Here is a 23,855-nt window from a genome sequence, read left to right as displayed (position 1 = left end):
TCAGGTACTGCTGTTCCATAAAACTAGTTTTGTTATTAAAGAGGTAGCCTGTGAGAGATTAATTTTGGACATAACAAAAATTTGCTGAGTATTCCATCCAAACTGCTTTGAATATCTGTAGAAAACAAGTATGAGTTTCATATTTTACTCTTTAGAAGGTTTCAGAAGTATGACTTCACTTAAACAGCAGCGTTAAAAAAAAAAAAAGAGTATGCAGTCATCAGAAAAACTTACAGAAATGTATAAAAAAGTCAAGTTTCACATTATGTGTCTCAGCGTATGTTTCATAGTTTAAGTAAGGGACATATTTTTCCACCATCTGAAATAAACTAAATAGTAGTTTATGAATTAACATTTCCTCACATTTACTTACAGGAAGGTGCTGCATTAGACTTGAAAACCAAAACCAAATAAACCTCCTTTTTAACGAAATAATGTAATTCTTAAGCCAACATCACCATCAGAAAAGCGTGCATTACTTACACAGAGTGAGAAAGTGCCCTGCCTGTAGCAGCCAAAGCTGAAAAGCTGTAGGATTTTGATATATGTATGTCAAATTCTGAAATTCTGACAAACGCATACCATAAAGTCTACACTGACCTTAAAGGATATAACTTACGTTTGTATTAAAGTATTTTGAAATTTTGCATAAACAAGAGAAAACCAACATTGCTTAGATTAAAGAAAGGTGAGGATTTCTAGAACCTACAGATCATTAGTGCTCCTAAAAAGCTGCAGGATAATTCCCATTGTAAAATTAAACAGACAACTTTTTAAGGAGTATCAAGTAATAAAGCTGATAGTGTCTTTTTAATTTGTAATGAAGGAAGACAAAAAAAACCAAAACAAAACATGTATTTAGGAATGAGTCAGGTTTCATTTTGTGAGCTTTCTCTTGACTAAACTTGCTCTGACAAAAAGTGCAAATTCAGGCAGCAATCCGTACTTTAAAGCCATCTGTAAAAGATGTGAGAGAGAAAAGCATTCCACAAATTTATTGTGAACACCAGAGTAGAGGTAGGAAGCCTACATGAAAAAAACAAAACAAAACAAAACAAATATCTTCAGATGAAATTATAAGTGTTTTAGGTACACTATTAAGAATAATTAACATAGGCAATGTTTTCGGTTTGTGTTTTCTTTAATAGACAAAATTCTGCTTCTTCTGAACATGTGGTTTGGCAAAAGAAGATTTTCCTAAAGTCTCAAAATTTTATAGGGGAACAGAAGAAGAAGAACTATTGCAAGATTACAAATCACAGATTAAGTTATTTATTATCTAATCAACCGTTTTTCCCTATCACTTTTGTTCAAATGTTTGCAGCGATTTGCAGATGTATATTATCACTGCTGTTTCCATTTCTCCTCTTTCCCCTAAGCAATAAAGCTTTCCATAAAGAAACAGCAACAAGTTTGACCTCACAAAGGCAGCGAGGGTCAAGAATTTTGATTCTTTTACATGATCTCACAGATGGACTCGAATGCTTCATCCACAAACAGGTTCGCTGTGACCACTCTTCACTTCCCCTCTATTTACTGACAAGCAGCATTTCTTAGGGCCTCATGGAAAAGTCATCATAGATTTCTGTGATACTGTGTCTGGATTTAGGTTTTCTGTGAAGCAGGAAAGCAATCTTATATGATGGAACCTTGATGTCCTTACTTGGGCAAAACCCTTGAAAACAGTGGAATGCAATGTAGGCTTGACTTGTGTCAATTCTGTTATTTACACATTTACATAACTGTTTATTTTCTATTTACATCGTTCAGCACATTATGGGTTTATTAGCATTAACTTATATTCCTTAAAAGCTGAGCAAAATGCTTCCCTTAAACCTGTAAGTAAAAAAAAAAATAAATAGAAACACAAAGGTCATTTCAGTAATAGAGGCTGTGGCAGTATGTGTTGTCACCTGAAACAGCTTTCAGCTTCTGGAAGCTATTCTCTGCAGTTCCTTGTTCTCTCTTGGATTTTTTGTGGACTGATGGACTCTGTGAAACAGGCGTCCTGGTACGCTGCCGTGACAGGGTGAGGTTGCAGCAATAGTTAAGTGAATTCTGTGCGATTCACATCTATTATTTTTCTAACTGAAGTGCCAGAGAGCTTCAAAATCATGTCACTTCAGAAAATTACCAGAAATTCTTTCAGCAGCACACTGAAGTAATTAAGTCATTCAAAGACAGTCTGTGTGAATCTGGTGTCAAACACTGAGCTCTGCTGTCACCGTAATGATTAGAACAGAAAAAAAGAAATTGAAATAGAAAACAACCTCTATGTGGTTGTGGTATGCTTACTTAGTATGCGTGTATTTTACTTAGTAAAATACAAATCACTTAGCCGTTACATATTATAAAACTCAGCCTGCCCTTGCGGTGCGTTTCTGATCTCATTTCTCCTTCTCGGGCTTATATTCTTCTGTGAATTTGTGAAAGACTAAATACTTTATGTCATTCGTAATCAAACTCAACTCTAAAACGAAATGCAGCTCTTGAACAGAAAAAAGAAAAAAAATGAGACACAAGGAGGAAAACATTTGTAGATGTGTATGGAAGGCTATCATCCATGGAGAGCTGTCATGTCATGGGAAAATAACTTCAGAAGTTCTCAGTGTCAACTTAACTCTGTTTCCACACAAGTCAGCGTGGAGCACTTCCAAGGGTTACTGCTGGCAAAATAAAAATGCTGCAACCTGTGAAGATGCAGCTTGTTATATGGCTGCTCATAGTGGTGTGTAAAAGGAGAAGAACCTAAGATGGAAGGCTAAGTAAGAAGAAGGATGGGTTTCATGGCTTTCTGGCTACCCAAAACCATTACCTGCTGGGGATTCCTGCTTTGTTTTGGTGATCTTTGTGTTGGCTGTATAACAAGTCTTGAGGGAAGAGATTCAAACTGGCCAGAACTTGCAAGTTTTATTTTCTTTCCCTGGCATGTGAATCATCCATCATCTTATTCTGACCCTAAGTGTTGTGTTCCAGTGTTGACAGAAGGTGTGACACCAGTCATCTGAAGTGATACTGTGTCCCCGTTGGAGGTTGTCTGCCCCTCCAGGGCCAGAGGAATTACGGCCAGGCCTCTTCGCTGCTCAGGCTGAGCTATAAAGAACTCAGTGATCCTTGTGGAGATGCAAAGACCACTCTGAGAAGGGAATAAAGGAGGCCAGCTTGTGTAGTAAACCTTAAGAAGAAGTTCTGACCTTCCCTTCAGAGAAGAACAGGAAGGAGGCCTCTCGGGCTGGGCTGGGAGAAATTATTTTGATTTGGTAGTTTGACTTCAGTTTCTCGGTGTGAAAAGTAAAGCTGAGCCAAGAGAGAAATTTGAGCTTGGTGGTAAATCCCTGAGAAACATGAGATATCCAGAATGAATAGCAGGAAACTGAGGCAACGTTTTTTTAAGCCAAACTGGGCATGTTGTACCATGTTAAGCTTTTTGTCAGGCTGTGTGCATGACTGAGGCCTTGCAACCAAAGGTGGGGAAGCTAGTAAACTAAACTAACAATTAAAAAAATACGTTCATCCATCTATTGCCAAGTAATCTCATGCAAATCTTCCCTGTATAGTCAGTAACCAATTATACAAGGGTTTTACAGTAATAGCAATTGAGAACTTGGGCAAAAAGCTGGCAATATTTAGGTTGAGAGACAATTTAGCTAGTATCAATTGAACATAAAATTATTTGGATCTGGACCCTTTTCTATTTGGACACGCGAATAATGATGTTTGAGCCATGCCGTTGAAGGTAGTAGGTCTGAGATTTGTTCAGAGTTTTTTGTCCCCTACATATGTTTGATGTTTGGGGATTTCTGGCTATATCTCTTCTACTGAAGAATCCTGAAACAAAACAGGCAATCATATTTAGGCGTAAATATGAATCTCAATTAAAAGTATCAATAGAGCATCCCAAAGGAGGAAGACTTCTGTTGCTTTACACCTCTTCTCCTCTGTTTCAGCTGTTATTAGTTCTTATTAAACATTAATCTGCATTGTCACCAGTCCTCTGCTCATTGTTAACTTGCTTTGTAAGCATGCAAGAGAAGTAAGGCTTGGAACAGAAAGAGGGCAGTGAATTAACTTGACAGATATTTATGGGGAACCACTCCCAAACATGAGAGTCAGCATCAGAGAAAGCGTGAATGTTCCACCTTGGAAAATGCAGTGGCTAAGTGACGGTTCAGCTGTTGTTTTGGGCTGAGGGAAGGCAGACATTTTCATTGCTTAACATGAAATGACAGGGAGACGGATACGCCAAGAAAGGCTGTGAAGATAATTAACACACTTTTTTTTTTTCTGGGATGGGGACAAAGGAGATGCAAAAAGTAAAGGGTGGGGAGCTAACCCTTGCGGAAAGGTTCAGGAAGCGTTGTGCTAGTAGACAGTACTTAATTGGAACTTGGAGTTACAGCTTGTCAACTACGATGAGTTTTTAATATAACAACCGTATGGTGATGAACCTGCACACTAGTAAGGCGGGACAAAGCACGAGGGAGAGGAGGGATCTGTACATCAGTATGGCTGCTCAGAACCGAAGTATAGTGGCTTTTAACCAGAATGTTCCTATTACATTATTTTTCACTCCAAGGCTCTTAAAAAGCCAGTTTCCCATGAGTGGTGGAAGCCATGCTTTTGGCCTTGTTGGCCATGAGCTGAAGCACAAAGACAGAAGGTCTTTCCATGTAGCCAATGCAGACCCTTCAAGAACCACAGTGAAAAAAAAAAATGTGTAATTGCACTTAGCTTTTGCAGCGCAGTTTCTGGTGCAGGAAAGCCTTGCAGGGCTATACCTAGCTGCTGAGGCAGCCGGTGTGTGCCAGCTTGTAGATCCTGTTGATCAAGTCAAAGACCGCAGCCAGAATAATTGCTGGAAATTTTCTGGATACAGAAGTGCCAGTGAGGAGTGCTGCCCTGTTCTTTTAAAAGGTTATTCCTAAGGGGCAGAATCGGAATAGTCTCACAGTAGAACAGATGCGCATTTATGGATAAATGTCAAGGGCTAGCACTGATTCTCTTGAGAAGCCTGTAGCAGTTTTACCACATCACTGCTTACAGTCAGCAGTGCTATATTTTTTAGCTCTAAAAAGTTAATGGAAAAAAGTATGGTAGGAGGAAAAGAGCACAGGGAAAGCGTGAAACCTTTTCAGATATTATTTCCTGCTAAGAAATCTAATGAACTTTATGTGAAGAACTGTAACAGCTAAGCACACCCCACATAACAGGCAGGCTTTGATCGTTTTTAAAGCTCTTCAGGCACACTTGTTTATTATGATATAGCTATTCGTGTTCCCTAACCAACTCAAAATTATGCCCAGATTTCTCCTTGCTACCCTGCTCATCCTCTTTCCCTATCAAAAGTAGGCTTTGGGGATTTGGAAATCCACCTCTATTCAGAAACACAGATTACTGCATATTTTTTAGATCTCTTTGGAGTTAAGAATAAAACCAACAATTGTATTTTCATTTTTAGATTTTTTTTTCTTAAAAGTCAAGTATTACTTACTCCCCCTTTCTAGAAATTTGCCCTTGGTTTTAGTAGTGCTTTAAGTCTTTTGTTCCTGAGTGTGTATATATACACATTTTTTCATTCTTATGTGTTGGAAGATTAGCTTCACTATAGAAGCTATCACTAATAGAAAACCTTACAGGAAAATATTCTTAAAGTATTTTTAGAGTGCACGCTGGTGTAGAGTGCACTGTATAATTAGGCAGTGTTAAAATATTGGGAAAATAAGCTGAATCTGAGATGATCCTAATGATGAAAGGGAGATTAAATCAAAGATTTATAACGCTGGCCTGGAGATGTTTATTAACTCTACAGAAAATATATACAGAGTGTTTCAGTATTATAATGCTTTTCGTATTATAGCTAGCTGAGAAGCATTAAGATGTGCGTAGTCCTAAATCCTTCTCCTTGGATTATAAATTAGTTCAGTACTGAAAATGTATTCACAATTATATGCTGATAGCAGAGCTGCAGATTGCATGTACGTCTCTTGAGTAATGAGAACTGCATCGCTTGTGAGTGCAGAATACTGATAACAGAATTGAGAAGTTGACATGCTGCAGGCAGGCAACATGCAGGCTTTCGCGCACAAAATGCACTGCACGCCTGACCTACTAATTGAAGCAGAGTTCAAAAATGCAGAAATGAGATTTGAATAAGTTAAAAAAGAAAAGAAAAAAAAGTAGAGGGGTGCCATTTTTATCAGTAACTCTTCTCACTAGGACTGAACTGGATACCTGGATACCGCTGCGCCAGCAGGAGTGAAGGAAACAAACTCCCAATAATCTGAGAAGTTGATGAAATAAGAGAAAAGTATTTTTAATGCCCTGAACGTATTTCATCTGCAGCAGTGTACATGTACTGCAGTATCGATAGTGTTGCATCACTGTAACCAGCCTAAATACCTAATTATAAAAATACTTTGGGATGAGAGAGACCTACAGACTTGAGTATCGCACTTAATTTACTCAAAAAAATGTCTCTGAAAAATGTGAGGTTATATAGAAAAGCATATTAACTAATATATACTTCCCAAAAAGGGGTTAGAACTGTGGGTTTGAATTTTATGTGAAAAACAGTGACATAAGCTGCAAATGTTTGTATGTGTGTAGATGCCTATGTATCTTTCATGATATTCTTACAAGTAGTAAAAGCAAGAAGTAGGATTATTGGGTATACTCTAAAAATGTATCTTTCAAATATTTCATTTTAGCAAATTGGTAACATGAAACAGTCTTGTTTTGTGGATTTGGTTTTTTTTAAAGCATGTGAATCTAAGCAATGATCACTTTTCAACAGAAAATGGTGTACTAAAATACTTCAGAGCTAAATGTTATTAATTTTTGTGTTTCTGTTTATAAATGACTGTTTTTTAAAGTCTTTTTTTCAAAGCTCTGAAGTGTTTTTAGCCTCTAGCTCTCATTGACTTGCATAAATTCATATTGGAGTTCAGATGCTAATTTATGTGACTGCTTTTGAAAACAATTAAATTTAGGTCAAATCCTGTTTCTGTAGAAGCATCCGTGAACTCTACCATTAACTCTGGGAAATCTTTGTGTTCACAGCCTCTGTTCTTTAACCGACGATTAATTTTTTTCTGACTGAGTCACCTGCCTTCAAGTATGGCGTCGCCCAATAAAGTGCTTTCTTTAAGAAGCGAGGATACATTCCTTGTCCACTGCAAATAAATTCTGTAGAAATCTAGCATCTAGTGATGCATTTGCATTTTTTTTATTTTTTCAGGGGAATTCCGGCCTGGGGTTCAGTATTGCTGGAGGAACAGATAACCCACACATTGGGGATGATCCTGGGATATTCATTACTAAGATTATACCAGGAGGAGCTGCAGCAGAGGATGGAAGACTCAGGTAAAAACTAACACATTATATATGTTCGTAAACAAAATGTATCATTATTATAAATTATTCTCTAAGAGTCAAATGCAACATGGGTCTTTCATGGGGTCAAGGGGAAGTAAATGATATGACTAGAGTCTCCTAAGGTAGTAGGACTGATTTAAGTAGCTTAAAGCAACTGAATAAGGTCAGTTAAGTCCTGTATAAAGGGGCATCTGCTGGTGCCACCTCCATCTTTGTACCAGTCATTTAATTGAGTACAAAAGGCAAGATGGGAACAGGAGGAGGAAACAGACATATCAGCATGAAAGTCTTCTCTGCTTGGTCTTTGTATGTTCAGGGGTGAAGCATTATGTATTGGTGTTATACATTAAGGCTATCAAAACTTCCAAAACTACAAAGCCATTGCTAAATAGTCACAGCTATTTGTAGGTTCTCTCTGTCATTTGACGGCAGAGGTGAAGTACGCTTACCTCTGTTTCCAAACTTTTTTTTGCTCTGTGGGGACGTGAAGGCTCTGCTCTATATTCTGAGTCACCTCCAGAGCAGTCTATTGCTGCAGCTCCTGAGATGGCCACACAGGTCACTTGGAGTTTGTGGTTCTCAAATTGGTAGAAAAACTCTTAAATAAGAGGAACCACAGAAGTGTTTGTGCTTCTCTTTCCTTATGGACTGAATGCAGAAAGGCTTCTGTCTACCACAGAGGCTGCCACCCATCTGTCAGTCGCGAAGCCTGCTGATGCTCCAAAAAGGCAATTTAGCTGGGAAGACTTGGGATAAAATTCTGAAGCTTTCATGATCTCAGCACTGGAATCTAACATCTGAGAGCCTTTGCCAAAAACAGATGGTCTAAAATTCATAAAATATGACCAGATGGTAACAATAACTCTTTTTTGCCAAAGACTTTTCCTTTAATTCAAAGTTAAAAGTAGGGGGAGTTGGCCAGTTTTTAGAGCAAGTTTTGGGTGTTTTGTACACTAGGTTAGTAATTTAATTTTGGAAATTATTCTTATTTTTACTGTGATGGTGATGAAGAGTCACGGTGGTTGGCTGTGCCTAAAGAATTTACAGTCTAATTTAAGATTGTAGACAAAAGGAGTAGGAATAATCTCGCGTATCTTTATGACTAAAATGCAGCTATCTACCCCTAAGCTAGTCATCTTAGAGTCTCCCAATAGTCAGTGAAGAAAAACCTAAGCATTTCTAGATTGTGATTCATCTCATCCTAAAGTCAATGTCTAAAATAGAACAGAAGAATCACATCTTAAAAGGGACGATATTTTCACTGGTAACTCAAACGAAAAGGAGTTTCTTCAACTAGTTCAGCTGTAGCGATCTATATTGTAAATGTCTGCATCAGGCCAGAGGAGCTTCATGCAAAAAAAGAGCATGAGGAAAAAGCAGTATTTGGAAATCATGCTATCAAATTTGACATGACGAACAGCATAAGGGGCTCTTAAACCTGCATCTGCCTTTATACAAATACGAAAGAATCCCTTGGAAAAAATAATAATATATTTATAGTAGAGTTTTTAATTACTTTTGAAAGCTTTTCCAGTTTAAGCCATTAAGACAGAAGCCGCCATTGCAGTATTTTGTCCTGCTATCATTGTATGAAATCAAGTATTTCAAAACTCATTGCTATACTAATTAACTACTGTAAATTTAACTTGTGATTATTTAGAAATGACTGTGTTTTAAAGGTCTTAGAAAGACCTTCTAAACCCACAAAAGATAGCACACTAATGCAATTCATTGATCCATATTAAGATTACACCTGTAAAACTGTGGTTTGTACTAAAAGTTTAGTAGTACGAGCATAGTTAACATTACTAAGATAATATTCCTAGGGTATAGTATTTGCTGCCACGTTTTAAGTAAAACGTTATATTTGTTAGGCATGTATTTGGCATGGTTGTTTTTCCTATTCTCAGTTGTAAACATAACTTACACCAAACTCCTCTCTTGTTAATAATGAGTATGTGAATGCAATTAGTTCAAATTGGATCTGCAGAACTTTTTTACTTCAAAGAAAACTGCAAGCACCTTGAAATATGTCTCTGAAAGTGCCGTTAGGGGGATGGCTTGCCTTAATCTTATAGGTTTTACACTAAATAATAGGAAAATACCAATTTTTTTAGCTGAATATCACATGGTATGAATTATTATACAGAGTATCTGGAGTTCTGTATGCTCGTCAATGCTCAAAGGGTGTTTTTTTTCTGCCTCATTTTCACACAAGCTCTTCTAAAACTTTGTTGTACATGAGAATTTGCACTGACCCATCTTTCCCACTCTTACAGTCAAACACAAGCTGCATGCTTACATGACGCTTTAATGTTACAGAACATTGCTTTTTCAGTGTTTTATAGTGAAATGGCAGACATAACTCAAAAGATCTCACCATGGTTTCTAAGAAAAAATTCTGCTTGGAATTCCATATAAACAGTTTGTGGGTTTTGGTGGTGAGACTTTGTTTCATTTCACAATGTTTTTCCTAGGGGAAGATTCCTCTTTTCCTTGTTTTATCTGGTAAGTGGGTTTCACTTTGCTACAAGGACAATCCTATCATGTTTTAGGAACGCCTGAAAATTTATGTATTGGTGATTGTTACTGATATGCCACTGTATAGAAGAGCTATCCTGGGGCCGTCTCCACTGACTTACATGATCATTAATTTTACATAACAGAGTCTATCAGCTAAGGCCACTCTATAAGAACAAAAGCTCAACAACACGCAGTAACGTCTGCCAAGAATAGCAATAACCTGAGAATGGGAGATTGGTGTTTACGGGCATAAAACTATATACTTTTTGCTGTTCATTTTTGCTTTGGGCTCTGCCTCCATATACTCTATATTACGTCGTGGTGTGGACTGTTTGAACTACCTTCTCAATCTACTGTCTGTTTTAAAATCATGAAAGCCTGTAAAATCACTTTTACTGAATTTTACATGAAGTCCCTTTGATCTAACTTAGCTGAGTGAAGTTCTTCAAATAGCGAGATTGTGAAAGCAACCTGCAAGAAATGGACTTAATGCTACAGACCCTTGAAAATCTTTTACATGTATGTGTGGTTTGACAAGTGGAGGAGTAGGTCAACTGGAGCTTCACGTAAGTCCAGCAAAAGCAAATGCAACCTCTGCACCTGAGGAGGAGTAAGTCTTTATTGTATCAGCAGGTGGGGCTTGGCAGGCTAGAAAACAGCTTTGTATGGAAGGACCTGGGAGTTCCAATGGGCAATTTATAGTTGTAACTACATAAATATCAGGTATAAATACTCGATGGGAGGGAATGAAGACAAAGGAGCCAGATACTTATCAGTAGTGCCCAGTGACAGGGCAAGAAGCATTGGACACAAATTAAAACACATGAAATGCCACCTGAACATCAGGAAACACTTTTTTACTGTGAGGGTGACTGACTCGGGGCGCAGGTTGCCCAGAGAGGTTGTGGAGTCTCCATTTTTGGAGACATTCAAAACATGACCAGGCATGTTTCTGGACAACCTGCTCTAGCGAACCTTGCTTCGGTAGGGAGGGTTTCATGAGATGATCTCAAGAGATGTTTTCCAACCTAAATGATACTGTGATTCTGTAATTTGCACCTAATGTGCCCTGGCAGTGTTGAAGGCAAGCATGGAGGTCAGCAGAGATGCACAGAGGAAGGACTAGAGGCAACACTCACATGTTGCTATAAGGGAAATTCAATTGGGTCTGAGGGAAAAAACTGAATCTTTTTAAGGAGGGTAGTGAGACACTGTAACTGGTGCTTCAGTGAAGTTACGGGATCTCTGTCTTCAGAGGGATTCAGAGTTCATCTGGACAAAGTCCTGAGTCATGTGATTCAGCTTTCAAGTTGGCCCTGTTTTGATAAGGCATTGGACTAGATGAACTCCAGAGGTCCCTTCCAAACTGAATTTTTCTCTCATTCTGTAGAATATTCTTATATACAACAACCTGTCTGTGAGACTGGAACAAAGGTCATTAAGTTCCTAGGTTTTTTTCCTTTAGTGGAGAACAATACTTTTATTGACAGTAGGTACAATTCATAATGTGCATTTGTATCACTTCATAGCCCATATCTCTACAGCAATACTTAAAAAATGCTTTAAAAAGTTATCAGCCACTTTAGACTACATTCATTTTAATAAAACACTCCAGTTTTTTAAAAACTTCTTGAACTTTCAAATATTAATTACAGAATCATAGGATATCTCAAGTTGGAAGGGACTCATAAGGATCATCGAGTCCAACTCCCGTCTCCTCACAGGACTACCTAAAAGTAAACCATATGACTAAGAGCTCCTGGAACTCTCACAGGCTTGGTGCTGTGACCACTTCCCTGGGGAGCCTGTTTCAGTCATCAACCACCTTCTCAGTGAAAAACCCTTTCCTAATGCCCAATCTGGACTTCCCCTGACACAGCTTCATTCCATTTTCTCATGTCCTATCACTGATCACCAGAGAGAGGAGATCAGCACCTTCCCCTCCACTGCCCTCCTTGAAGAAGTAATAACTCCTGTGTTTACATACTACCCTCCCTGAGATGCACTGACTTCTAGAACTAGTATAAAACCCAGTGCACTGCACAATGCAGATTTTAGAAGACATTTTAGGCAAGTACACTGGCACAAACTCCTAATCTTGCAAAATACAGAAAGCTGTGTCATCTTTTATGATGTCCGTATAACACGTAGAAAATAATTTAATCTATAGTAAATAACAGATAGTAAATAATTTGATGGGATACAAAAGAATTCATTTTGGATGTGATTACTTTAGATAAATGTGAGCATAGTAAACTTGGGACTAGCTGAAAATTACTTTTTTTCTGAATGCTGCGTACCATCTTTCTTTGAAGCTTTGAGTTTCAAATCAGTGACAGAGAATATAAAATCTCCAGAAGAAGCAACCATTCCCACTGAGTTGAAGGAGAATTTTTCTCAACAGTTTGATCTTTTAAGTCTTTTGATGCATAAAACCTTCTGCTTCTATCTCACAATTGTCAGTTGTTCGTGGGCAAACATCTACTTTTTAATAAAGAAGGTCTGCATTTTGACTTCTTTTATTCTCTGGAAGAAAGAAAATTGCAGTATTTTATGGCTCAGTGCCTTTTTTGTTTTATTTGAGTTTGTGTCAGAGGAAAAAAATACGGCAGTTGGCTCAATTGCCTAGGTAAAGCAAAGAACTTCAATATAATATCTCAGCCATTCCTTCTATTGACACTTATTGATCATAAGTGAAATTCTGGCTTCTAAAAGACAACACACATCTAAAAAATTCATCATACTCTACGAAAACAAGAGTGATCAGCTTGTGGAACTAGAAGCACCCTGTAGTGGCATAACTTGATTGAAACAAAAAATCAGTAGAAGAATAATGAAAAGCTTTCAATTCTGATCAAGTTTAAAAGAGCAGAGACTGTCAAAATACAAATTTATTTTCAGCAATCATAAACTAAAACTGTTTTGAGTCAAATATCATTCTTTCTCTTTATAGTTTCTCACAGTCCGATTCCGATCTTATGGTGGAGGTATTTTTCTCAAACCTCTGTGTGCAGGAATGAGTGGGTCGTATGAGTTCCTTATCTGTTGCTTTCAGAAAAAACACTTTTCTTTTTTGTGAAGGCAAGCTTGAAAAGATGAATTTTAAAAAGTCTTGGGATCTAAAAAACCAATAAAAGAGTCTTGGATAGAACAAGGATTCCAATCTTATCTTTTATACCAATCTCATGATCATACGAATCTTACTGAATCAAAACCTGATTCAAAAATCAGTTACTTGCACGCATGACTGAGTATGAATGAGTTTATTTGCAGGACTTTGAGATAGATTTGGATGGCCTTGAGCTTGAATTTCAAGGGTTAATCTTGTACCAAAGGTTGTTTTGGAATTTGAGCCTGAGCTGTACTCAAGAGGAAAGAGGGTTGATGTGAGGGGTGAGTCAAAGGGAAGAAAGTGGTTGTGCCTGGAGGAACACTGCCCTGGTAGGATGCCCAGACCTGTAGCTGTTTCGGCCATTCTTTCTTCTAGGAAACTGGTTTCCAGTCTCTTTCCATTTGTGAACCTATAATTTGTTTACTTTCCTTGGGAGTGTGGATATTTGTAAGGAGAAGTTAAACACGTTGAGAAAAGTAGATCGATTGTGAGTTCCTTTTGGCAGACTGATCAGAAACAGCACACCTACCCCCAGCGATCTGAACACCATTGGTTAAAAACTACTAAGGCTGTGCAGTGTTTATTTTTCCTTTGTAAATGTGCCTTTCCTGATATTACTCTAATTACTGATTGTCTGGAGGTTTAGGATTGTGAAACTGCAGCATTTTTAAGGCATGCTGTGTTGTTCTACCATCACCATAATAGTTAGCCACACCAGATTTTTTTCCCCCAGCTCTCAAAGTGATTTGGTGTGGGGAAAGGAACATAATACACATGCTAATGGGAGGAGACAAGAACTGAAATAACTTGCCCTCAGTCATCTAGTAAATCAGGGAGAAAGCTTGGAACAGAATAGTGATTCCTTCGCTCATATTTCTGTGCCTTACAGGCTTCAGTTAAATGCCTACCAGCAAAGGTTTTAAACAAATTAGATTTGTGTTCCCTTCAGTTATCAACTAACCCACTGTGATGTGTCAAAGGATTACAAATTTAGCTAGGCATACGTTGTAAGAGAGGAACTCTAAAGATAAGACTCTTTCTTATGTATATTTTGTTCATAAAAAGTAAAACTAAGGAAAATGGATTTAGAGATAAAGATCGCATTCTGATCAGATTTTTAAAAATATGTCTGTGTTTCACTAAAGACGAACCAGAAAGAAATATTACAATTTCATGCTATTTGTTCAAAGCTTGAAAACCGGAATTAAGCACCACAGTGGTATAACTATTGTGTGCGGTTTACCTGAGAAACTCAAAGGAAAGAGGAAATGGAGGAGAGGAAACAGAAGCGAGTCCCCACCGGAGAGCTGGCTAGGTAAAGGGCCCCCTTCTGCCCTTGCCCCATGGGCTGTGCTGACAGCGCTTTGCCTCTGATGAAAAGTCTGAAACCTAAATCCCTCCAGCACACAGTTGTTGCCTGTTGGTATCCGTTTGTAGCTCTAGATTGCTTACTAAGAAGTGAATTGGGAGTGATAATAGGAAAAAAAGAAACAAACAAACACAAAACTAGGGGCTTTTTCAGATTAATGTGAAGAGCTATTCCCAGGAGAGATCATGTTCTTTACAAGCGTGTCATGTGTCCCTAATCCAGCTTGGGCAACTGGCTTTATTTCACCATCATTATGTACCAAAACAGAAGTGTGTCTGCTTTGTGATTCACTGCCTAAGTCTCTGTTTGTTAACTTTTGATCTTGTATTAAGCCTATCAGTACCAGGTCTATGTGCGTTGCAATGGCATACGGCTTGTTCAGGATGTTATTATAATTACAGTGCTGCCCCAAAACACTGATTCATATCTGCGCTGTTTACAGGCCTCTGACAATGCTATTAGTTCAGTACACAATTTAGTAGTAAGTTAATAAAGAGACATTCGCCCCATTAGGCAAAACATGCTTGCTTTGCAGACAGTCATAAATTAGATCATGAATTATTGACTGCTCACTCTGTCCTGGTTTGTGTTAGGAAGTTTGATCTTATTAACTCTGTTTGTCTGTGTATCTGTGCGTATCGTTTTTTGAGCTACTGAAAAGAAAAAATAGAATTACCACAAGGGATCTACATGAAAAAAGGCAGGCTACAAAATCAAGATTCAATTTTCATACATTATTTTTAAAGTTGAACACGTCTTACCATGGCTCAAGTTTTAAATTATCAACTTATATGTCTTTTCATCAGTGGAATATATTACCATCTAATTCTGTTGCCTTCACCACCTCACTTTTCTTTAGCAGAATCCTTCTTTTTCTCTTTTTTCCAATGTGAAGTTTACATTCCTTATTTGGTATTGCAGAGCCCCGGCGTGTCTCAAATTTGATTGTGTTTCTGCTTTTCCTACTTTGAAACTAATTTGGTAGGCTGTAAAAATTCTCTTATGCAGTGCAAGAAAGGAAAGGGAAATCATGTTTTAACTGCTGAATTCTCAGACAAATGGAATAGAATTTAATGTGAAGAAAAAAGCATTTCTCCGGCTTGTGGTATTTGAAACTGGTGAATTTTAGGGGCCTCTTTATAGACAGCGGTGATGGACGTTTTTTGTAGAAGTTTTCCTTTGTAATACAAAGGATCGGTTTCTTCCCCCTGCAGGTTTCTGAGCTATTTTGCACTAACTGAAACCACTGCTTGCGAATAACACTTAAGCAAAGCAGTATGCTATTAGAACTTTAGATACACTGCAGTTAGATATTTCCCATCGCACTAGGTATTTCATGCAACGGTACTGAACTGGTTACCAGGGCGCTCTCCCAAGAGTTCCTTTAGTACCCATCCTGCCTGGAATTACAATAGCCCCAGAGTGCTGCAGCAGCAGAACAGCACCGTGCAGCCAAATCCAAGTGATTATTTCATCACCATGTTTGCGCTGCTACTGCAGTTACGAATTTAAATAGCTCAGTGATAATTTGTCTGGAGTAAGAAGCCGTCTGTGGTTACATACCTTAGAAATCATCAGCTCTATATGGAGTCGAGCGTTAGTCAAGGAAAAAATATTTCACATCTGTTCCTGTACTCGACAGGTGTAACCCTCTGGGGTACTGCTGATTTCTTCATTTCTTTCAATTCCCGCTGAACCTGAAAATAAGACTTTGGATAAAAAAGAAACTGACTTAAGGTATCATAAAAAAAAAAAAAAAAAAAGTTTCTTATAACCAGCAAAGATCTGATTCCAAAACTTTTAAGAAAAAAGCTTGGTCAACTTTTTGCTTCTGACAGCCCAAACCACTAATAAATACGCAGTGAGACGGTCTGTTCGTACGCTGTCAAAACTCTCAGCTGTGGTTCGAATAAACACTTTGGACTTCCAGACTTTAGCCAAACCATATCTCCTGACAGTACCTCGTCACTGCTGTCACATCCCTTGCTCTGCTTTTACTGCAGATGTCACAGCAGGGGTTTTAAATTTATTCCCCCATGGCATGTGAGTTTTAATATCGAACTGGCAAGACGAGTGAGTACTTTGTTTGCATGTGTTGCTTACCTCATGCCATTCTGCGTGTTCCTCTGAATCATATCATTACAAAAAGCAAGATTTTTTTTTTTTCCCCCTTACTTACCTATTTGCATTCTCCTCCAAGTTGCAGCTAACTCTATGTTAAGCGTGCAGCCTCATGGTACTGATGCTCTGAAGCTGCCAAAGTTTCTTACTGAACTTGAACTACGTGTTTTCTCCTCCTTCATTTTTTAACGCTACACCTTTGTTTGGAATAGCTATTTCCAATCAAACCAGAGCAGAAGGGAGGGTTTTCTACTTGTTAGTGCAAGCGCCTGGGAGGCAGGACTGCGTAGTTTTGTTCTCAACTTGCTGTGCCTGATCTGTGGCAACACTTTTTCTTCTTTCATGCTGAAGTTTCCCCATTTGTAAAATTGGGTATAGCGATCATTATCTTTGCCTCACGGGGGTTGTTGGGAAGCTTAAACGAGTTCATATTTGCAAAGCACCTTGAGAGCCCCAGATGAAAAGTGCTTGTAAAAACCCTGAATCTGGAATTGCCTCCTGGGTTATCTGTTGTAACTGGTTTTCCTGCACAAACCTGAATACGCTTCAGACGGTGCTAGTCTCAGTCGGGAGGATTTTAACCAGGGGTGAGGAAGAACCCGTAGCTGGGTGTACGTAGCCGGCAAAGCGTATCTCAGTCCCAAGGAAGCGGCTGGTCCTTCCCCGGGCTGGACTCGCCGAGGCCGGGCGGAGGCAGCTGCTCCTGCTCCGGGCCTCGAAGCCCCCGCATGGCGCTGGAGCCAGCTCAACCCGAGGGCTCGGAGGGTAAGTCAGGGCTGCCAAGCCGTCCCTGCCCTCCACCACACCTACGGAGCCTGGCCTGGGGCATCTTCCACTACCTGCAGAGCAGCCCCGCAGCGGGGAGGAGCTTTGCAGCTTCCTGGTGCCTTCATTCATCTCAGACTTTACAGCGTTTTGTTTTTCTTTCCCCTTTCTTTATCCCAACGCCTCCCTCTCACAACACCCCACAGCTACCTACACCTCCTTCTTCTCATCCTTCGCCTCTCCGCCGTCCCTCTGGCTTTGAAGGGCAGACATGAACACCAGTTCTGTCAGCAGAAGTTTTCCTTCTGGCCACCATTAGAGGCTGCTGCCTCCGCCGGCTGCCAGAGCCGCCCCGACCCAGCTGCCGAGAGAGGCTGGATGCGCTGGGAATTCCAGCGCTCCGGGAATTCCAGCGCCCGGTGGCTAGTGGGAGTAGTTTCCGAAGGAAAGCATCGTACATGGCAGTGGCGGGAGACGAGACGCAGAGAGACTGAGGATAACTGGGGAGTTAGAGAACGGACGGAGGAATGGAAAAATGTGGTAAGAGCAGAGGACACCAAAGCTGAGGACCGAGATGGATGAGAAATGCAGAGGGAGAAGAAACGCAGGGTGGGAGAAGCAACTAAATTTGGGGGGGGAAGGGGGCATGTAGAAAAAGGAACTAGTAGTTCCTATAGATCTGGCGAAGGACGTTAATAAAGAAAACTGGAGAGAGGTTTGCGAGCCCATTTCAGAGAAGGGTTCTGGAGCGCCTGACGGGCCCCAGCGTCCTGCCCGCCCTCTGCCTCCCCCTCCCCTGCCCACACCGAACCCTCTGCTTCCTCCGCCGTCCCCTCGCTGTCACCAGCTCGCAGTCAAACATGAACCTTTAAACAAAAACATGGGCTCGTGGGGCCTCCGGGCTGATGGGTTGCTGGCCGGGCATGTGGCCAGGGGCTGCTGACTTTATCTGGCAGGGCTGCTGGCCTGAATCACCTCACGCGGGTGTCTGTTCCGCGCTACTCCAAATCGGTTGGTTTTAGTAAAGTCGCACTTGATTTCCAGTAAGTTAAGGTAGGGATCTCAGGTCTGATAAGGACAAAATGGTCTTTTATGGGTGGAGAAGTGTTTTGATCTGTGTTTTATACTGGTGTGTCCGGCAATGGGAAGGGCTTTACCTTGACAGATGTTTGTGTACCACAGCCCCTAACTCTGCTTGAAGACGATATAACTTATGTGAGGGGGAGAGGAGAATGTCTTATGCAGGGGGCATTTTAGAAGGAATAATGTGTGAAGTGAAAGATCATAAACTCTGTACAAAATTACTATAGGTGTGGCTTACCTTGCAAAAGAGAGTTAATTTGCCATGAGTTATGCTAGCCAAGCAGTAACTAAAGGCTTGATGTCGCAGAAAATCATTTCATTATAAATGATTTAGAACAGCTCCAAAAGCATCATTCTGCTTTCAGGATGTTTGTGAGGAAGGGGGGGAAAAAAAAAAAAAAAAAAAAAAGGAGGAGTTCTCCTGTTATAGGTGTACTTAGAGTCGACTTCTCTAAAAGTTTACGCTCGAGTCTGTCTGTGTGCAAATTGAATGGGTGTTAGCTACTCCTCCCTCAGCCCCGTACAGCTACACCCTGTGAGACCAGCTACCATCAGCTAATAACTGCTTCCCATTCTCAAAGTGTCTGCAGGGAGGCGAGGCTCTTCTGGGAGGCATTAAACCTAGTGGGGTTTTGCTTCTCATTCTGCACTAGGATTTTTTCTCCTCACTCTGCATTGGGTTTGTCTCTGAAGCATCCTTAATCTCTCCAAATTTTACTCAGACACAAAAAGAACAGCACTTTTTCATTGTGTTGTTGTTGGCTCAACCTTCAAGTAGATACCTGAGAAATTTTAACTGTATGTTTGGTTTTTTTTTCCTAAGGTGAGGATGTAGAGAATGGTATTTGGAGTTGATGTGGAATTTACCACCATTTTTAGCTCCTGGATATTATTGACCATACTGCATGAGGTCATCATGAGTAAATTTTAAGTAATACCAAGTCAATACTACGCAGTGAGCATTCATATATTTTGTGAAACTTCAGCTTTTATATAGATGATGATGATGATGATAATAATAATAATAATAATTAATAATGTCAAGTTATTGATTTTGAAATTAGTATTAGTTTTGAAGCTTTAGTAACAAATTCTCTCCTACAGCTAAGAATCGCCTCGGATTAACTGCTTACCAAGCTGTTACTGGGAATCAATAATTTAAAATATAAATGCTTAGTGTATTTGACAGTAGTAAATTTTTGAAAGTTTTCAATATATGTGGCAATTTATTTAAATTATACAATTTCTTTATTTGACATGTAACTTTTTCAATAAGCTATTTTCTAAGCCTCCCTTGCCCTGCGAGCATTTCTCAACGGAGTGCGGGGTACATCACTGCATAACAATTTGCTATCTACAAATTTCAGGTCTAAAAAGACTGCAGAATACTATGCTAAAGCTGAGCAAACATTTTTTGATACAAAAGGAGGCCCAAATCGCTTTTCCGTGACAAAGGGAAAAGGGTAAATCAGGGCTTCCTTAATTCATTAAAGTAGTGGCAAAATCACCTTTCAGCTCAGCTCTGAAGGGGAACCTGCATCCACCATCCTGCGCTCTCTGGGCAACACGCCTTCCAGAGGAGTAATCAGACCATTAAACTGGAGCGTCTGTGAAATCGACATATTTTATTCTTTCCTTCCAAAGTTGTTTCTCTTCCTCAAAGACAAGTAGATGTTCATGGGGTCAAAGCAACCTTGCAGTGAGCATGCTGCTTTGAGAGGGAGGTAGAGGTTGTGGACCAGGGTCTCCTCTCTATGGATGCCCTGAGGGCTGCTCAGCGGCAACCTCACGTGCACCTGCAATAGTTTCTATTGCTGTTACAATTTCTGTAATATATTTAACGATTTCATCAAGTCAAAGCAAGAGGCAGAATTTCTTTCTAGTCTTGTGATTGAGGATGGTTTCCTGAATAATGGGAGATTTCGACTGCAATTTAAGAGCATTACATTATACAAAGTGCAACAATTTCAGTGATGGAAACAGGTATTTAAAGTGTTTTTCTAGGAGATGATATTGGGTAATAAGACAGCAGATTGTTGTTTTGATTTTTGTTTCCCTGACTGTCTAACCTTTTAGTATGTTTTATTTAATTTTATTTTAATTCAAAGCATACTAGAATGAAATTTATTTTGTGCTTGACTGGAAAATTTATTCAGCATAAACAATGTCACTTTTGTCAAGAAAAATATAATAAAAACAACTTCAGCCTGAACTGCATTTTTTTCAGACTTCAGTTATAAATCTGTAGGTGTTACAGCCAAGAGGCGTTCAGATAAACAGAAAGATGGGTGGTGGTGTTTCCATCTCTGAAATTAAATTAGTGTTACCAGTAGTTCAGCTATATGCCTTTGGCTTGAAGAGTTTGCCTAGCAGGCCCCTTCTTCTTATGGTGAAAAATCACTTACAAGAGGTAAGAGATTATGTCCTGTTTCCTAACCACAGGACAAAACCAGAATGACCAGGGAGCTATGTTTGCTACCTCTTCTAATGAGAGGATTTGGGGACATCAAATGAAAATGATAAGCAGCAGGTTGAAATATCCATGAGCAGGTCTTTATTTAACTGGTAGCAAAGCTGTGGAATTGGTTTACAGAGAACACTGCTGAAGTTAAGCGTCTGTGTGGGTTTTGACAGCAGTTAAACAAATTTGTGGAAGGGTTATTAAAGGAAAAGAAAAAAAAAGTGTCTCTGACTCAGGAAAGTTCAGAGTGGTCAGCAGCTGAAAACGTTTTCTGGGTAAATACTGCCTTAATGCTTGTCCTTTACCGTCTAGTTAAGGCCACTGTTGGAAAGAAACAGCAGGCTAGATGGACCCCCAGTCTGGATCATGGCTTCATACAGCTTTTATCTTTTCTGCGAGACAAGACCTTATTCCACACATTTTAGCTCCGATCTTCCATACAGTGTGATCACCCAGGCAATAGGGGCAGCAGGGTTTCCTTTAGGCAAAGGGCTTGATTTCTGGGTGAGCTGGATCGGTAAGGGATGGGGACGGTAAGGTCCAGCTGGGTGGCTCCGGTGCAAGCCTGGTTGGTGGCCGTCTTGCCTTGCTGCCTAGCTGTGTGTCTCTGCAGCAATCCTGCTGCCGAGGGCCAAGGTCTTTGATTTTAATCTATGGGAGAGGTTTTTGCGCTGCAGGGTTGTGACTGTTCTTTTCTCTTTTCTCTTTTTATTCCTGTTGGTAGCCATTAATGGTCCTCCTCTTGAAATCAGTCACTGCATGGCAAGCTGTGCAGGAACTCGAGCTCATGGTAAATGAGCTCAACATTGCAGAGCTGCATTAATATGGCCTTTTACCTGTGGTAGTTGGCTGTAGATATATAGAAAATACTGATCCAGGTGGGTTTCCATGCTAGATCTACTCTGTCAGTGTCTGAGCTGGCTTGGATAACTCTGCATGGGATTTCACTGTGCCAATTTGATGTAATATGAGCTATCTTTGGGGTCACGCTCTCTTGGACTCTAGGTATTAGCTTGGTGGGTATTTTCAACCAAGAGGTGTATATAAACACTCCCAAACGAACAGGCACCCTGTGACATAAGCACACTGCCTAAAAGGATAAAAGGATCTGTTCCGTGTGGCAGAAAGGGTTAACTGAAGGAGAGGACCAGCCTTGCCCTGGGAAGTTCTCAGAACTAGGCTAGAATGCAGAAATGATCCAAAGTACTTTAAACAACAGATAAACTGCTTTTGAGCCAAGCTTCTGCCTGGAGTGAAGTATTACAGCTGAGTTTAAGACCTTTAAGAAAAGAAAAAAAGGGGGAAAAAAAAAAAAGAAAAGCAAACGCTGATGTGTCCTCTATTGAAACTGTGTGAATAGGAACATATTCAAGCCTCTAAATATATTTTCTTCTAACAGTCTAAAGGCTGCAGGGACTTTTCCATTCCTAATTATATAGTGCAGTATGCTGCCTGTTTCTGACTTGCAATGTCAAAAACAGAAATTAGAGTCATAAATGAAACATAGGGAGAGGGGTAAAGAGGTGCTGTGTGTGATAAGGAGCTGCTCCACTAATATTTTTACTGAGGTTGTTACCAATCACTTGTATTTTAAATTCAACTATTATTATGCAGACCCTTTAATGTATTGACATTTCATTAAGATGGCGGTTGCTTTTAAAAAAAATCCATGAGTAACTAAAGCAGTAGCGAAGGACAATGAATGTAAGTGTCTTCTGACAGTAGCTGTGCTGGTTGTGTCTCAGGTCTCAGCAAGGCCACGTCATTAACAGGGTATGGAAACACACAGTCATTTCGGGCAATAACACATTCTGAAATTCAGAAGTATTTTCTGAAATCTGAATTATTCCCTGACAATGTGGGCTCCAGTGTCCATTCTGGAAGTGAAACAGAACTCAAAGTCCTCTGCTAGCTCACCTGCAAGTCACACTGGTGTGACCTTAAGCCATCCTGGATGTGATCTGAAATTTCTGACTGTATTACAGCAGGCATTTTTACCTCCTAAGTCATCACTGGACTCCTGGTATACAAAGGAGGAATTTCCTTTGTCCTTTTTCCTTTCTCATGCAACCTCCTGGAGGACAAGGCCTAGGACTTTGTGGTAGTGAGTCCTAACGTGGGAATCAGAAAAGTGTCTGAGACCCTGCACCGATCCGGAGGGAGCAAGCTGGATCCACGTACACAGGCTTTTTCTGCTGCTCCTCTGCTTCTTTTGGGTTCTGCCATTTAGGAAGGAACACACTAGAGATTGACTTTCGCTTGGAAAGATAGGTGGCTCTTTCCTATGCCAAAAACACTGCAAAAATTCATCAGGGGTGAACGGTGAACTGTGGGGGTAACTAACACAATTTCAGGTCACCCTCCAAGACCTCATGCCGTGGGCTGAAGGCTGGCGGTGTGCTGAAGGACAGACTGGATTTCCATTAACTGGCAGTAAAATCTACGTGTAAGATTTTTTTTATTTCAGTCTCTGGGCTGAAAATCATTTCAGTTGCTGGCATGAATTGTGAGGCGGCAGAAGCACGGCACTAGCCTTAAATGAGCACACCCGGCTTTTCGGCAGGGCTTGCGAGCTCAGCCATGCTCCAGCCTTCAGGCTTCCCACGGCCAGGACACCGAAACTGGTTTCCTAGTGCCAGTGGAGAAAGCATCCATCTGGGTGGCTTTACTTACAGGAAAGCTGCGCAAGACTTTAGTTGCCATCATTGGACACACACAAACACACACACAGAGCAACCTTTGGGCACGGTGGAAGTGTTGGGCCGTCATCTCTCATTTCTGGAGACGGGTTACGAGGGTGACTGCAGCCAGGAAAGGGCAGGGAGCTGCCTTTGCTGGTTGTCTGTTATTTATGCTGAGCGTGCCTAAGGGCAGCACTGAGGGTTAGTCCCTGTTTGAGACGAGCCAAGAAGGGTAGACTCTCCTCTGGAAAGTTTATTTAGACTGTGAACAGGAGACAAAGGAAGTGGGACGCAGGTGGGGTTTTAATCCTCTTTTTGAAGACTATGGAAAAAAAAGAACTGACCTTCTCAAAGTTGCACAGGAAG

General features: G+C 40.2%; 1 protein-coding gene across 22 annotated transcripts in view; it reads left to right on the top strand.

Annotated features, from left to right (window-relative positions):
* DLG2 (discs large MAGUK scaffold protein 2) overlaps positions 1 to 23,855 on the top strand; it is a 1,057,033-nt gene that overhangs the window by 693,719 nt on the left and 339,459 nt on the right. For all 22 annotated transcript variants that reach the window (XM_054188265.1, XM_054188269.1, XM_054188274.1 and 19 more), the window contains one exon: positions 7,238 to 7,362. In XM_054188265.1, coding sequence (XP_054044240.1) covers positions 7,238 to 7,362 — 125 coding nt within the window. The remainder of the gene's footprint in view (positions 1 to 7,237; positions 7,363 to 23,855) is intronic.

This window comes from Rissa tridactyla, chromosome 1 (assembly GCF_028500815.1).
Source record: "Rissa tridactyla isolate bRisTri1 chromosome 1, bRisTri1.patW.cur.20221130, whole genome shotgun sequence".
NCBI lineage: Eukaryota > Metazoa > Chordata > Aves > Charadriiformes > Laridae > Rissa > Rissa tridactyla.
This window is presented reverse-complemented; position numbering and strand designations above follow the sequence as displayed.